Below are 17,135 nucleotides of genomic sequence, written 5' to 3' on the forward strand. Positions count from 1 at the left end.
CATTAGCCTACATAGGTTTATTGGTAGGTAAGAATTTGGTTGGTAAGAATTTTCCCCCCTGATCTCCTTTTTACATTTCAGTGGTTATTTGTTTTGTTCTAGACAAAAAGGACAGGACTGCACACTTTTTAGACAACTAATTTCCCCTAGGCAATTTAAATTACGGTAAACCATCGTCAAGTTGGCCAACCTTCATCAAGCCTTCATTAGCTAAATATGTCAGGTTTTAAAAGCGAATTTATTGCCCTTAACCGTCGTTTCCTCTAAATGACATCTGAACTAACGTTATGGGGCGGGGGAGACGCATTTACAGTAGGACGAATTCATCTACATGTAAACTTCCTCAAACTACACCAGTCGTTTTATACACTTCCTCCACGAAGTGAACAGACTTCCTTCATAGCGCAGTTCTGCCCGGCAGATAGAAGACAACGGGAGATCCGCTCCAGGCGCCCGAGTATTTTGAACTTAGTGGAAGACTATGCACGGTAAGTCAATCGCATCAGAAATTGTCGGCTAATGATAAAATGTGTCTAAGGACCGCTTCATTAATAGCTGCTTCAGTTAAGGGTGGTAAACTTTTCCGTCCATCCTAAACACATCCATTTCCTTATTTCTTTTTCTTAACATTTGTGTTCAGAGGCGTTTGCCGTTATTATGTTAGTAAAGGACAACTTTGCCGTCTGTGTAAAGTAGGCCTAGATAAATCAATAATTATCCACGATGAGAGCAACTTGATTGGTGTAGCTTATCGACCACTCCCTAACAATGCAGACACGTTTCCTTCACATTTCTAAAGGAAGGTGAGGGGGGCCTAGTTTAGCTCCTAGTCTGTGTATGAGTGTCTTTGAACGTGTCTGAATGTGTGCGTGTTTGTGTGTGTGGGTGTTTGTGAGTTTAGGTGTCCAGGTTTTGTGTCAGAGTCTTTTTAATACCCAGTGGTCTGTGACTGACAGACTCCCGTTACCATCGGCGATAAGAACACAGACGACACATCCACTTAAGCATCTATTCACGTAAATAAAACTGGTCCATCGATTTCAGATATATATAAAACAAGTGGCCTCACGCTGCCAGACAGAATAAGAGGAAGTGGGTGTAGTTATACCTATGGCCCAGGGTCAGGGCTGCTCGGACACTCCAAGCCCCTAGCGGGGGAGGAACACTGGACCGGAAGCAGGGACTGTTCCCCTCTAGTGTTAGGAAAGCTGGAAGTCTGACAGCTTCACTCATCAGCGCCTCGACACCCTCGACACAGATACGTTAGGTCGTTCTTCATCCGGTTGCTTGTAACTGTGTGTAAACCCAGCTGTGTTACACACCGGGTGATGACGTCACAGGTTTGAAGTCTTCCGTTATTGGTTGGTTCGTTTCTAGCAGCCCGATTGTTGACTAAGATGAACTAGAACGACCAGTAGCTGATATCTCCCTGCTCAGACTACGGTAGATGACAGAGAGCAACAGTCTCTCAGCTAGCCGCAGAAGGAGTCCATCCCTCCGGATCCTTCCTTCCTGTTTCAGCTTCCCCTCTGAGGCCTGACCTCCCTAGCACCAGGTGGCAGAGGACAGATTCCCTCTGACAGGAGCGGTGAAGCCAGCGTGTCTGTCTATGTGAAGACGGGACCGCTTGTCTTTGGGCTGTAGGGTTACGCAACACACTGACCGACCATGGACCAATGGTCACTCACTCTGTTTTATTCATTTGGAACACACACTCTACTCTGAACCATTTACATCCTCTAATTCCTCCCTCTCTCTTTCTCTCTCACTTTGCCTCTTTCTCTCTCTCTCCCCAGCTCTCCCTCTCTCTTTCACCCTGTTTTGTGTCCTTAATTGTATTGTTCACCGCTGCTATGAGAGAGGGAGAGAGGGGAGCTACGACAGAGAGGGAGAGAAGGGAGCTATGAGAGAGAGGGAGAGAGGGGAGCGGTGGGTGTCCGGTCTCACTTCTGCTTTAAAGAAGGGAGGGAGTTTGCTTCAGAGCCTTTGCAAATTGAGAAAACGAAAGTGTGATATTCTAACCTGTCATGATTTCTTCAAATGTCAAGACGTATTAAAACAGTCTGCTACTCCTCATCATCTCTGTTAGCACTTAGCTAGCCTGTCAGCTTAGCTAGCCTGTCAGCTAGCCCCTGATCAGGCCCTGGCTCCAGCCACGGTGAGCTAACTGGGACAAACCCCTGAGAAGAGGGTGGAGTAGGGTCTAACTGTCTCCCTGGAGACTGGGCCGAGTCACTCTCACAATCCAAACATCTGGAGAGGGAGGGAGGGAGGGAGGGAGGGGAGAGAGAAAGGAAGGGGGGGGGGAGAGAGGGGGAGAGAGAAGGGGAGAGAGAGAGAAAAGGTAGAGTGAAGGACAGGGAGGGAGGGAGAGAAAGGTTATGGAAATTATGTCAACAAATGTAAATAATTATATTTTACACTAGATGAGGATGCTACTTCATGGTAATGTGTGTTTGTTTTCCAGAGAGTAAGTTAGTCAGTTGGCTGTACTGTGTAAACCCTGGATAACATCTCAGATTTGGCTCCTGTTTCCTTATGTACTCTTCATTTACATAAACACAAATACATCAACTCTCCATCATTGTCTGTGCTGGCCAGACCGTACTGTTCAGGGGGTTCGAATGCAGATGGATTCTGTGTTCTAATAGTGCTTGTTGTCAAACACTGACAGGGAGAAGCACTGCTTTGTTGTAATAATCGATCACTTCCATTAATCTGGGTTCTATAAAGCTGCTAAACCAGCCATGGTTGTAGAGGACAGGAGACAAGTGCGGGGACAGAAGCTTAACTAGACCTTAAATTGTGTGTGTTGATGTTTGTGTGTATATTGGTGTGTGTTTGCTGGTGTGTGTGTGTGTGTTGATGTTTGTGTGTATGTTGGTGTGTGTGTATGTGTGTATGCTGGTGTGTGTGTGTGTGTGTGTTTCAGGTTGTTGAGGGGGCAGAGGGGCGTGTTCAGGGCTCAGCATGCAGAGCATCAAGTGTGTGGTGGTGGGAGACGGTGCGGTGGGGAAGACCTGCCTGCTCATCTCTTACACCACCGGAGCGTTTCCCAAGGAGTACATCCCCACCGTGTTTGACAACTACAGCAGCCAGGTCAGTGTGCTGCTCGGGGCCCAGACCCCGGAGGAGCCCTGCTGTTCCTGGGCCCCCTACGAGGACCGTAGCTAACAGGCTTTTCTATTTTAGATACAACTTTTTTTTTCCACCACCAGTACTTGTTTTTATCTTGATACATATATTTTACTACTATGTTTATTGTCTGCACCAACATCCCCAAAGCAATAACCTTGAATGTGAAAACTTACCTGGCAACAAAGCGGTTTGTGATTGTGCTGTGTGGTCCTGGTGGGCTGCAGGTGACTGTGGACGGACGCGCTATCAGCCTGAACTTGTGGGATACGGCAGGGCAGGAGGAGTATGACCGGCTCCGCACCCTCTCCTACCCACAGACAAACGTCTTCATCATCTGCTTCTCCATCTCCAGCCCCGCCTCCTACGAGAACGTCAAACACAAGTGGCACCCAGAGGTCAGTCCCTGCTGCCTTACTAGTGTGTGCGGTCTTCACACGGCCCAAACAAACACCAATAAACACAGATAAACAGCCAGGAGTTGTTGGGTTGTGTTGGTTTGGTGTGATACACCGGTTGGCATTTGTGTGGGCAGTGTGAAAGTAACAGTTATAAATCCAAAACATTCTAAGCCCAATATCCACCAGTAGAATGTTTGCTGTTTGCTGGACATCGTTGGCGCATTGTGAACCGGCTTTAAAGGAGTTGTTGCGTTAAAGGAGTTGTTGCGTTAAAGGAGGGGTTGTGTGTGTGTGTGTACCAGGTTTCCCACCACTGCCCCGGGGTGCCCATTCTCCTGGTGGGCACCAAGAGCGACCTGCGGAATGACGCAGAGACCATGAGGAAGCTGAAGGAGCAGAACCAATCACCTGTCACGCATCAGCAGGGCGTGGCTCTCTCTCGGCAAATCCACGCCGCTCGCTACCTGGAATGCTCCGCCCTCAACCAGGACGGGATAAAAGATGTGTTTGCAGAGGCAGTCAGGGCTTTTCTCAACCCCCAACCCACAGCCCACAAGAAATCATGCATTGTGCTGTAGGGAGAGAGGGCTGGGTGCTCGGACAGGAAGGAGGGGTGTGGGTGAGAGAAATGGTGAGATAAGGGACGGAAAGAGCCAGAGAGAGAGACGCTGTTAGATCTGAAATACTGTGGACGGAGATATACGGGGTTAGTGTTTCATAGGGTTCATTCAGTTCTATCAAGAAAAGAAATGTCCTTCTTGTTACTGACTGGGTGTTTATATAATTGTACCTGCCCCCAGAAGAGGACCAGGGAGAGAGAGAGAGACGCCAAAAAAAGTTGAGTTAGCCCCAAGAAAGATGAAATCATGGAAAGATGTAAAGATTGTAATTTTAAGTGCTTAATGAGTAGCATTGCTCTGCAAATGACGAATTGCCAAAGCCTCCCACCTTTTAGTCAGTTCTGATAGACCAGAGCAGTGACACTCCTTGGCTTTACTTGAGGCTGATTGGTCAGTGGAGATTGGGGGTGTGTTCACAGAGGTGAAGCGTCTCTAAAGCAGACACACATAAAACAGTATGGGACCAAAAACATCCTTCTACACCACTGAGTCCTATGGAAACACCTGCGCTCCAATGTAAACGTATCCTAACGTCGCAGTCTGCCGACCAGCCTCAAGCATCTCCCTTTCCTCGCACTTCCTGGTCAAGGCTGCACCCAGCTGTGCGCTCCGTAACGACCACTCATCCCTTAGCTCTGCGATAGTGACATTTCAAAAGGCAGAATCACTAGAACTGGGCAACTGTTCCGTAGAGCGGGAACACGTTCTCCATCAGGGTTTTCTCTGGGAGGAAGAGGGCCTTCTCGTCTTCCTCCAAGGCTGTGGTTCCGCCCCCAGACCTCCAGTAGCGACCTGACCCACTGGAACCTGCACGTCTGCCCTCTGCCCCCCCCCACCCCCGCGTCCCATAGCCCTGTCCACTTCCTGTGAGCTGTGCTTGAAAGCACCTTCTTATGTAGAATATTTATCAAATCTGTAATTTATGTTTGTTTTTCTAACACGGTTAAAATATTTTTGCTAATTTGTCTATGAACATGCAACTTAATCAAGTGTCTGACTGTAGGAGTTTGTGCTTCCGAAACATCATACAGTTGATATTAAACTGAGAATTAAATTCCTGTAATTAAAATCCTCCCATGATCCCCTGTGTGTGAAGTGACTGTGTGTCTTGTCAGAGGAAACTGGATGTAGGGGTGAAGGACCACGCAGCAGGAAGAGGGAGGCTCTCACAGTGAACACCCCTGCTGTGAGTCACACATTCACATTCCGAGGGACTGAACCGACACAAGAGGCTCAGTCACAAAAGCTACACATACCTCACATTTGCCCAAACCTGCCATCGCTGCAGTGCTAGCCCCAGGCTCCGGTGAAGCGTATATTTCACTCTCATACCAGCTACCAACATGACTTTTAAGAATTCAAAGGTCAAAAACACATAGGGTAGGAATATTCACGTTCAGACGACACCTGAAATCAGCATCAGCACTACTCTGCTGGAGCACTGTTCTCCACCTCTCTGATTTGACAGTCAAATTAAGTCTCTGCACTTCCTTTCAGACGCTGCAGGTTTACAATTCTCGTTTGTCTAAGCGTGAGCATGTGACCCTAAATCGTATGTTTACTTATTCAAACGGTGAGCTTCCATTGACACAATCCAACACCCAGCCACTCCCTTCCCCATATCTTGTGATTTTAAAACTGCAGTCAAATAAACAGGAAGGCAGGGATAGGCCATGATGTGGTTTCTTAAGTCCCAGAGATGTTCTACAGCTGTCAATTGTGATTTGACCTGACAGTACTAGAAAAGGCTCATTTTCTCATCCAAGACAGTTTTGACAAACGGAACCAACCCCATTGTATGCTTTTAATTTTTTAATTAAATTTATAAATGCTATGACACATATTTAGGCAGTGCTACACTGACTGGAGCAGCAAATGTGTCTTCACTGTAATAACTGTTGAGTAATTGCTATGAAACTGGACAGCTGTTCATACTATACGTCAAACGGAGTGGTACTAGAATTCTTTCGTTCTGTTTTAGCATCTGGCGTGCCAAGGTTATAGGAAATGTCCTGTTGGACATCACAACTATTTGGTATCACACACAGGATGGAATGATTGATTAGATTCCAGGCCTGTACTACTTAAACATCTGTAATTAATTCTTTGAGTAATCATCTTAGTTCTTCATCGGCTACCAACGATTCTTTCTTGTTAGAAATCATAATTTCACAACAAACAAAAAAAACGCAGCTTCTGAATATTCTGGTCCAGTATACATACTGTTTTTATAAACTAAAATCAACTGACACCTGGATCCTTAAAGTTTGGGGCCCCATTCAAGATGGCAGGTGGTTTGAACCAGGTGGTTCGGACCAGATGGTGAGGACCAGATGGTGAGGACCAGGTGGTTCGGACCAGATGGTGAGGACCAGATGGTGAGGACCAGGTGGTGAGGACCAGGTGGTGAGGACCAGGTGGTGAGGACCAGATGGTGAGGACCAGGTGGTGAGGACCAGATGGTGAGGACCAGGTGGTTTGGACCAGGTGGTTCGGACCAGGTGGTGAGGACCAGGTGGTGAGGACCAGGTGGTGAGGACCAGATGGTGAGGACCAGATGGTGAGGACCAGGTGGTTTGGACCAGGTGGTTTGGACCAGGTGGTGAGGACCAGTGTGTTGCTGTCACTGCTACCACTCACAATTTAAAATACATAATCACAAATATGCACCTGTCGCACCTGATGAACACATGCTAGAACGCTCCATTAAAAGAGGTTTTCATTTCCTGAGAAAAACAAGATGTCCATGTCATCTTCCTGGGAGTGTGTGTGTGCGCGTGATGGGAACTGTGGAGAACGACTGCCAGCAAAGACTGTTAGGTAATCACCAGTGACGAGATGTGATGAGCAGTCACCACACAGCCACACTCCTGGCTCTCTGTATCCATCCATCGTTCCCATTTCACAACTGAAAACCCATGAATGTTGCTGCCATAAAACAGGCATTAAAATAATCATGGCATTTGCTTTCATACAAACAAACGCACACACTTTCACAGTTGGCCACCACAGATCAGTCCCCAGGACTGGGAGTGTTGTGAATGATGAAGTCTCCCTCATCCTCCTCAAAAACGCTTGTCTTCAGGGGGTGTGGCCACCATCACTTCCTTGTTCCCGAAGTCCCAGAATGCCGTCATATGAAACGCCATGTTGGAAAGGACCACCAGGTATTCACAGAGCGCAAAGAAAGTATAAACTAGACAAGCAGAAAGAGAGAGAGAGTAAGTGGAGTGACAAGTGTTTTTTTTTTTTTTTTAAACCATTTCCTCTGAAGCAGGGTTGATTACGCAAGATGTCATGACATGATATCCAACGCCCAAAGTTAAAGACAGGAGGGGGCGGGGCTGCAGCACTCACTTCCTGGTTCGCAATACTTGTTGTGTCGCCTGAAGAAATAGAAGGTGGCAAGAAGGCAGATCACGTTGAATACAAACAACCGGAGCTTCCAACGATATGACGTCATCTCCTGAACGGTTAGACAGAAAGAAAACTGTGGTGAGCAGCATTTTAAAAGTGTAATTTGATATCACCACTGTACGAAGAAAAAAATATACAATAAGATTTATTTATTTTTATACAGAAAGACCAACCAAAGAGGGTTGCTGTCTTGATGCACTGCTTTACTTCACCTACGGATTATACGGTTTTTCGCAGCCCACTTCCCCTGCCAGGCTTAGAAAATATGTGTTGATGTATTTCATCATCTGTGGTCACCCCGAGCATGCCTTTGCAGATACACACCCAAAACAGGAGGCTTTGTGAGGCTTCCTCTCATTTCAACATATTCGCCGAAGCTTACAAGCTATTCAAGCCCTTTGTTTAAAAGCTAGTCGGATCTATGTGTGCGTATTCGTGTGTTGGTGTGAGACGAGTAGGCCTAACTTCAACTTCTGCTGGCACGACTCATCGTTAATGTAACCACAATCGGAGCAAAAAGTTCACTAACCGAATGCTAGACTTGTTTAAATGGCAGGATCAAGTGCATTGCTTAAGTGTGTACTGTCTTGATCACGTCTTCTACACTGCCATCTGCTGGTGAGAAGCGATACAGCACTCAAAGGAGTGTTGTTGATTTATTTCAGATATGTTTAACAAGGTCAACTAACAAAATATGCTGAAAACTACCAGGACTCAAGGCTTAAATAGGGAATGGTTAAGCATGGGTTTGGCACAGCCAAACACACACACACATCTACACTTACTGTTCATGATTAGAAATTACAAATAAAACACCCGATTTGACAGCTGACAAATGAAGGTAGAGTAAGGGAAGAGTGGTTATTTTACCTCAGGGTTCAGAGAGTACTTTTTAACCACCTGCCAAAGCCTGCAGGTAATGAGCATGTGTAGGAAAGAGCTGGCGATGAACACGATGAAGCCATACTTGTGCACACCTGTGAACACACATCAGTATACATCGCTGTGCATTAGAACAATGCTGGGAGCCAACATGTAAACAAATAGTGATAAAGGTTAACATGTAAACAAATAGTGATAAAGGTTATGGCAGCTCTATCCTCTTGTCTTAGGTCAGAAAACTGTGTGAGTACATCTCAAGTTGTAGAGCATTTGACTGCGAACATGAAGTTGCAGGTTAAAATCCCGACAGTGTACATTGGATAAGTGTCTGCTAAATGAAGACATTATTATTTAATGTGGGGAAAACCGAGCATGATCGATAGAAAGTTATCCCAGTCTAGTGTGTTGATAAGTACTGACAAGAGCAGGGGAGACACTGGCATGCACTATGTTTAGAGAAACCTTGCATGTCAAGCAAGGATGACAGCCAGTAAAAGATCGGCGATCAACGTGTGTATGTGTGTTTTCAGCTCCTGCATACAGTACACAAAATTACTCACTGTAAGTTTCTGTTGAGGAGACATAGGTCAACATCAGAAGGCCTACATTCTCTGACCATGAAGCAAGCAGAGCCAGTCCGCTGAACAGCAGATCCAGCTGCCTCTTAGCAAAACGCCCACGGTAGAAGGTAAAGTAGGCAACCGCCACCAGGAACCGTGGCGCCGAGTGCAAACCGATGCAGAACCGCCAGATATACCTCTCAGGCACCAAACTGATGGACGCACTGATGGAGGGGAGGTAGTTGGGCACCTGGTGAGACAAAACGGCTAGATTGATGAGTAATATCAGTTATTATACCCTATATTGTAAGAGGGAGTCAAGAACAGAATGGAAATATTCATACGACATATATATATATATATATATATATATTCAAGGAACAATAGCAGAACTGGTGCTTCAACCTACTTACTTGACAGTGAGTGTAGGTAGACTCCTCGAAATGATACATCAAAGAAATGCCAATACTGGCTATCAAGCCGGTGAGCGCCATCAAGACCGTACCCACGGCAAAGTGCGTGAAAGGCAGCCGTATGAGCGGCTTGTCCCGGTCCAGGCTCCCATATGGTGCTTGAAGCATCCTACAGACAAAGTTACGTTAGCTAGCAAGCATCGTTAGCCATTGGGCCATGGCATTGGATTGTTAATAAAAGCCTGCTAGCATCGCAAACGGCTCTACCCAGTGTGAACTGTTAGCAACTCGAGCTAACTAGTGATAGTGCTTAGCTACGGCCAACAAGTAGAGCTAGCTAGACTAGCTAAGACGCTGCCGCCGGTGGTGGAAATGAAGCCTGAACCATTTGTGACGTTAGCGCAATCTTAGTGCTATGTATGATATGATACGATATGCTCAAATACATATACTTGGATAGATGGAAAGATGTTGTAGTAATCCCCCAATATCTACTTCACCACGGTAGCCTAGATAGTGCTAGCTCTACTACTGTCAGTAGGACCACGTACTTTAAACTCAAGCTAACTCGTTGACGAGCTAACGTTGTTGCTTTTTAATGCCATCCATCCGACATCCGTCTTGTCGTCAACTACTAGCCAACTAATCACTGCTACTCAACAAAATAGTACGCTAGCTGTAACGGTAGCCTACTGCCCAGCGGTTATACATCCATTACTGTACTGTAACAGTATACCCAGAGCCTGTTTAAGCAGAGCCTTGCCACTCCCTATTAAGCCCCATTGTACTGAATTTTGTTGCAGTTCCACCAGAGTTCCACTGGGAGTGATCACGGTCGAGTGCAAAATGAATGGGACTCTATGGAGCTAAACGGCTAAATTTGTCACTTTTGCATGATTATCTCAGAGAAATCTCAGATTTGATTGTATTTTTTGCATTTTCAACATGTATTACAGGTCAAAAGTTGAATGAACGAGTTCTTATGTCCTTTCTATTCCTTACAGGGTAAGTCGTTGTTGCCCATAATACGCTAGCATTCTGCTAACGAATGCTGATTGGTTAGTGAAGGACTGACTACGACCAGAGATCCCGCTTTATGGCATCCGAAGCAGAACCAGAATGTCAGAGAATTAGCAACATTAGCAACAACATTAGCAGGCCAAAACTATTTCTAACATGTGTATTGACAGGGAGAGCCATAACCTGGCAGCTGTGTTGTCGATGTTGTCGAAAATTATATCCCTAGAAAAGTGGATTTTGAGGGGTATAGCTCCTTAGACCTCCATTCATTCTGCACTCGACCGTTAGCGCCCTCATATGGAACTTGAGTGGAACTGCAACCAGTTCAGATCCCGGAAGTTTCTCAAGAGTGGCAGTTTCCCTATATTAGACATTCTCTAGTATAACCAGATGAGTAGGCAACAGGTAGAAGCAGGAACTCAAGCAGACGTCATGCGTACGCCAGCGTATCCCCGCCCCTCATACACGCACGCACACACACACACACACACACACACACACACACACACACACACACACACACACACACTGTAATGCAGGCACCAATCAATCGAAAAATTGAAGACGGTGTTGACGGTGTTGACAAACTAATCGCGAACTTGAATTGCGCTGGTTTGAGTTTACGTATCAAACGGCAGTGTTTTCTGAATGACATAATGGTGATAATTGTGTCTTAAAATGAGAGGTGTGTTTAGACTTTTGCAAAAAAGTGTGAATGAACCTGAGAAATGTGTCAAAAAGGGTAAATTGTGTATAAAGACTGGGGTACATGGTCTTTCTGCTGGGATTTGGCAAAATTTGGTTTTGTGAGGATGGCTTACACATACCATTTTTGTGTGTTAGCAATCGAGAAAAACTGTAATAGCTCTTAACTGACATTGTGAGTGAATGTATATGGGTAAGATGGGGTAAGAGGCCCAACACAGAAAGTCCCACAGCTGTCCCCCCCAATGTTTGATCGACTCTTTCGCCCTTGCCACAGAGTGATAAAAGAAACGCATGAATTTCAACGTCACGGTTTGAAACTATTTATTTTAAGCAAGCTTCTACTTTTAATATAATTAAATTAAACATGTTATTTATTTAGCCGATGCTTTCATCCATAGCAACATACAAACAGACAATTGACAAACTGTACCTCACATCTCCAGCCTAGCAGCCTATTTCATAAAGCCTATTTGTAGCCAATTTCGTGAAACAGTCAGCAATTGATGCAACCTTCTATTTTGTATTACTTACATTCTGCAACCTGCTGCAAGAATTTAAAAAATGCAGCTTTGCATTCATTTAATCAGACAAAGATGTAAATCTTCGCAAGAAGACATAATACATGATATAGTGGTACAAAGGGGTGTAATTAATGTTTGTTAGAAGGCACAGTGGATGTTTGTCCCAGTTTGGGATGTCTGAGACCAAAACTGAGGTGGTACAGAAGAAAGGGTCTGATGGTTTGGTCTCTCAGGCCATATATCAGCCCACTCAGACACCTGGGCAAGTTCACAAGGCCCAAAAAGAGGGCATAATAAATGCGCACAAATGTGACCCAATCAACTTTTCCGTAGAAGAACGATTGAATAGGGGAGACGAGGAAGGAGGAGAGAATGAGAAGCAGCTGAATCATGTGCAGCACAACTGTTTTTTTAGCCTTGCTGGTCGAGGCTTTGCCTGAGGACGCAGATCTGGCTGCTATCATTACACCAAAATAGGAAGACAAGATTACGATACCCACATATGCAAAAGTGACACCAATGAAGGCATTATCATAAACATAGTACAATTTGTGTTTATAAAGTGCTTCTTTAGAACAGAAATTCATCATATACTGATCTAGAGGCAAAGACTCCAGGAGGATCAACATAAATATTCGGATGATGGTGTTTATGCCGCAGATGGCCCACACCACAGCAATAGACACACCTGTGTTCCTGATGGTGACGATAGCAGAGTGCCTCAGTGGGAAGCACACAGCCACATACCTCTCCAGTGACATTACTGCCAGGTTGTACGGGGAGATTTCAGTCATAAGGATGCCCAACATGACAATTATAACACAGAGGTAGCGAATCATAAACACGCGGGCTGTAGCCAGTATGTACAGAAGTTGTCCCACTGCTAACTGGAAGGTGTCCGAAAAAATAAGATTGTACAACAAGATGTATCGAGGTGTTTCTCGAAAGACTGGCTTGCTCCTTAAAGTGAATAATACAACCCCATTGATATAAAGAAAGATTAATAATGGTGGTACCGACATAGGTCCTAAGAAGATACTTCGTGTGAAAACGATTGTGATGTTGTCCTTGGGTTGTGTTAGGTTTGACATCTCACAGCTGCATCTGAAAGAAAGAAAACACATTGACATTGTTAGATATTATGTTGTTAGACACAACCAAAAAATGCACTGCAAACACGAACAAGAATGTTTGTCTTAAAATATTTTTGATACACAAGCATCTTTGTAAAGAAATAATTCACATGAGAGCATACTCTTCTTCATGGTTGCTCATCTGACTGCAAAATAAACATTAAAGCAAGATACATAAAACAAATCTGAAATAAAAAGAAGTTGCCATTGACTGTAAAGGCCCTGATCAGCTTTACCTGACGTCTTGAGTGTGAAGCTAGATAAGGTGGAGGTGCTGGGATTACAGTCCATGATCTGAGAGGCTTGCATGAAATCCTCCTATTTAAATTCATTCATATCCTTATTGAGGCCACCAATAACAGACACCAATTTGATTGCATCATCAGTGAAATCTAGTGTGTATGTGTGTATGTGTGTCTGTTTCTGTGAGACCGTTTGTGTGTGTGTCTGTGCGTGTATCTGTTTGTGTGAGACAGTGTGTGTGGGTGTGTGTCTGTTTGTGTGACAGTGAGTGTATCTCTGTAGTTGTGTGTGTGTGTGAGAGAGAGAGACAGTGTGTGTGGGTGTTTGGGTGAAAGCTGTGTGCGTACATAAGGGATATCTAAAGTGTGCATGTGTGTGTGTGTGTGTGTGTGTGTGTGTGCGTGTGTGTGTGTGTGTGTAGGATTCTTAGCATCGGGGTGGAAAGGATGGTCTGACATGATACAGGAGCACAGCTTCTCTGAAGTTGTTTTTGCCAACATTTATAATTTGCATTAATTAATGTATTGAATAAAAAGTTAGAATAATAAATAGTTGTATAGTTAGGGGTGAAAGTTAAGTCAAATCAAATCAAATGTATTTGTATAGCCCTTTTTACACTCAAGCATGTCACAGAGGGCTTCACATACGCCCATAGAACTGCCCCTCAACCAACCTAAACCCTCAAGGAAGACAAGGAAAAACTCCCAGAAAAACTCCCAACTGGAGAAAAAATGGAAGAAACCTTGGGAGGAGCAATTCAGAGAGGGATCCCCTCCTCCATAGACGGTTGGTAAGAGAGAGGAGCAGAACACAAGCTAAACATAGTCATACAGTGTCAATGGGTTTTGAAACACCAACATCCATTGTTCAGCTTTATAGACTTATAAAATAGTCTATTTATAGACTTAAGTTATACTAATTAACTCCTTACGCTTACTTTTCCTAAACCATACACAATATAAATTATATCAGTGTTTACTCAGAACTTTAATGAAGGCCTAAAGGAATAATTCATTCTAAACAACATTAAATATGAATGATTTTTAATAAGGCGACAAGATCAAAGTGTTTGTCTTTTCATAAGACAAGATTTAAATTTAGATTTAACATTCAAAAAAACAAAACACTGACAAACAGGTGAACTGCTGCTGTGTTTTGCTGTTAGTAAATCCATTATTTTGTAATGAATGTCATTTACTTGATTTCCCAGACCAGAAATGGTTTGTTTCAGTTTATACAGCAAGAGGAGACTCTCGATAAACTCCAGAGGGATAAAAGAAACATATGAATTACAACGTCACGGTTTGAAACTATTTATATTGAGCAAGCTTCTACTTTCAATATAATACACATGTTTACAAATCTCTTTGTAGCCAATTTTGTGAAACAATCAGCAATTAATACAACCTTCTATTCTGTAACACACTTACATTCTGCAACCTACTACAAGAAAAAAAAGCAGCTATCATGCATTCATTTAGTCAGACAATGGTGTAACTGTTTGCAAGAACACATAATAAATCATACAGTGGTACAAAGGGGTGTAATTAATGTTTGTTAGAAGGCACAGTGGATGTTTCTCCCAGTTTGTTAATTAAATTAAACATTTTATTTATTTAGCAGATGCTTTCATCCATAGCGACATACAAACAGACAATTGACAAACTGTACCTCCCATCTCCAGCCTTGCAGCCTATTTCATAAAGCCTATTTGTAGCCAATTTCGTGAAACAGTCAGCAATTGATGCAACCTTCTATTTTGTATTACTTACATACTGCAACCTACTGCAAGAATTTAAAAAAATGCAGTTCTGCATTCATTTAATCAGACGATAATGTAAATCTTCGCAAGAAGACATAATAAATGATATAGTGGTACAAAGGGGTGTAATTAATGTTTGTTAGAAGGCACAATGGATGTTTGTCCCAGTTTGGGATGTCTGAGACCAAAACTGAGGTGGTACAGAAGAAAGGGTCTGATGGTTTGGTCTCTCAGGCCATATATCAGCCCACTCAGACACCTGGGCAAGTTCACAAGACACAAAAACAGAATATAATAAATACGTTCAAGTGTTGGTCTGTCCACTTTGTCGCTGAAGGCTGTTACAATAGGGGAGACGAGGGTGGAGGACAGAATGAGAAGCAGCTGAATCATGTGCAGCACAACTGTTTTTTTAGCCTTGCTGGTCGAGGCTTTGTCTGAGGAAGCAGATCTGGCTGCTGTCATCACACCAAAGTAGGAGCACAATATTACTATACCCACAGATGTGAAAGTGACACCAGTAAAAGCTTTATCAAAATCATAGAACATTTTCTGTTTGAAAAGTGTTTCTTTAGCACAGAAACCCAGCATGTATTGATCAAGAGGCGAAGATTCCAGGAGGATTAATATAAATATTCGGACGATGGTGCTTATGCCGCAGATGGCCCACACCACAGCAATAGACACACCTGTGTTCTTGGCGGTGACAAAGGCAGAGTGCCTTAGTGGGAAGCACACAGCCACATACCTCTCCAGTGACATCACCGCCAGGTTGTAAGGGGAGATGTCAGTAGTAAGCATGGCCGACATAATAATTATAACACAGAGGTAGCGAATCATAAACACGTAGACGTAAGCCAGTATGTACAGAAGTTGTCCCACTGCTAACTGGAAGGTGTCAGAAAAAATAAGATTGTACAACAAGACATATCGAGGTGTTTCTCGAAAGACTGGCTTGCTCCTTAAAGTGAATAATACAACCCCATTGATATACAGAAAGATTAATAATGGTGCTACCGACACAGGTCCAAAGAGGATACTTCGTGTCAAAACTATTGTGATGTTGTCCTTGGGTTGTGTTAGGTTTGACATCTCACAGCTGCATCTGAAAGAAAGAAAACACATTGACATTGTTAGATATTATGTTGTTAGACACAACCAACAAATGCACTGCAAACACGAACAAGAATGTTTGTCTTAAAATATTTTTGATACACAAGCATCTTTGTAAAGAAATAATTCACATGAGAGCATACTCTTCTTCATGGTTGCTCATCTGACTGCAAAATAAACATTAAAGCAAGAGACATAAAACAAATCTGAAATAAAAAGAAGTTGCCATTGACTGTAATGCCCTGATCAGCTTTACCTGACGTCTTGAGTGTGAAGCTAGATAAGGTGGAGGTGCTGGGATTACAGTCCATGATCTGAGAGGCTTGCATGAAATCCTCCTATTTAAATTCATTCATATCCTTATTGAGGCCACCAATAACAGACACCAATTTGATTGCATCATCAGTGAAATCTAGTGTGTATGTGTGTATGTGTGTCTGTTTCTGTGAGACTGTTTGTGTGTGTGTCTGTGCGTGTATCTGTTTGTGTGAGACAGTGTGTGTGTGTGTGTCTGTTTGTGTGACAGTGTGTGTATCTCTGTTTTGTGTGTGTGTGTGTGTGAGAGAGAGACAGTATGTGTGAGGTTTGGGTGAAAGTTGTGGCGTACATAAGGGATATCTAAAGTGTGCATGTTTGTGTGGGTGTAGGATTCTTAGCATCAGGGTGGGTGGTGTAACATGATACACAAGCACAGCTTCTCTGAAGTTCTTTTTGCCAACATTTATAATTTGCATTAAATAATGTATGGAATAAAAAGTTAGAATAATAAATAGTTGTATAGTTAGGGGTCAAAGTTAAGTTATATTCCTTAAGGCCTCAAGGAATAATTGTTTCCAAACAACATTAAATATTAATGATTTTTAATGAGGGGACAGGGGACAGGATCAGAGTGTTGTTTGTCTTGTTCACTAGACAAGATTTAAATTTAGATTTAACGTTCAAAAAGACCCCAACTGACAAACAGGTGAACTGCTGCTGTTTAGAAAACCATGCAATAGTACATCAATGATGTCATACATTTTGTACATTTGGTTAAAAAAATGTTTTGCTTTTAGTCAATCTGTTATTTAGTAATGAATGTAATTTACTTGATTTCCCAGACCAGAAATGGTTTGTTTCAGTTTATACAGCATGAGGAGACACTCGATAACCTCCAGAGTGATAAAAGAAACATATGAATTACAACGTCACGGTTTGAAACTATTTA

At 43.4% G+C, this 17,135-nt stretch overlaps 4 protein-coding genes across 5 annotated transcripts; 1 reads left to right on the forward strand and 3 right to left on the reverse strand.

The window, feature by feature from the left end:
* The first annotated feature begins 289 nt into the window (after window positions 1-289).
* On the forward strand, window positions 290-5,238 carry LOC146287687 (rho-related GTP-binding protein RhoG-like). The gene is made up of 4 exons (XM_084697501.1): window positions 290-488; window positions 2,933-3,099; window positions 3,363-3,533; window positions 3,839-5,238. The coding sequence occupies exons 2-4, from the start codon at window positions 2,971-2,973 to the stop codon at window positions 4,112-4,114; spliced, it is 576 nt and encodes a 191-aa protein (XP_084553627.1). The 5' UTR covers window positions 290-488; window positions 2,933-2,970; the 3' UTR covers window positions 4,115-5,238.
* Window positions 3,441-10,201, reverse strand: pgap2 (post-GPI attachment to proteins 2). 2 transcript variants are annotated; one of them, XR_014755095.1, is made up of 7 exons: window positions 9,980-10,201; window positions 9,429-9,597; window positions 9,016-9,265; window positions 8,444-8,550; window positions 7,514-7,622; window positions 7,148-7,352; window positions 3,441-3,499 (listed from the first exon to the last, which is right to left on the reverse strand). XR_014755095.1 is itself a non-coding variant. In XM_084697500.1 (6 exons), the coding sequence occupies exons 2-6, from the start codon at window positions 9,594-9,596 to the stop codon at window positions 7,222-7,224; spliced, it is 765 nt and encodes a 254-aa protein (XP_084553626.1). In that variant the 5' UTR covers window position 9,597; window positions 9,980-10,201; the 3' UTR covers window positions 5,928-7,221. The 2 variants fall into 2 exon arrangements, 1 of the variants encoding a protein (XP_084553626.1); XM_084697500.1 differs by lacking the exon at window positions 3,441-3,499 and having other exon boundaries at window positions 5,928-7,352.
* A 1,604-nt stretch (window positions 10,202-11,805) lies between these two features.
* On the reverse strand, window positions 11,806-12,807 carry LOC146287689 (odorant receptor 131-2-like). Its single transcript, XM_084698687.1, has one exon. The coding sequence runs from the start codon at window positions 12,805-12,807 to the stop codon at window positions 11,806-11,808; it is 1,002 nt and encodes a 333-aa protein (XP_084554813.1).
* A 2,137-nt stretch (window positions 12,808-14,944) lies between these two features.
* On the reverse strand, window positions 14,945-15,946 carry LOC146287690 (odorant receptor 131-2-like). The gene has a single exon (XM_084698688.1). The coding sequence runs from the start codon at window positions 15,944-15,946 to the stop codon at window positions 14,945-14,947; it is 1,002 nt and encodes a 333-aa protein (XP_084554814.1).
* Window positions 15,947-17,135: the final 1,189 nt, after the last annotated feature.

The sequence above is a fragment of the Hypomesus nipponensis genome, chromosome 5, assembly GCF_054491055.1.
Source record: "Hypomesus nipponensis isolate SF chromosome 5, ASM5449105v1, whole genome shotgun sequence".
NCBI classification, from domain to species: Eukaryota; Metazoa; Chordata; class Actinopteri; order Osmeriformes; family Osmeridae; genus Hypomesus; species Hypomesus nipponensis.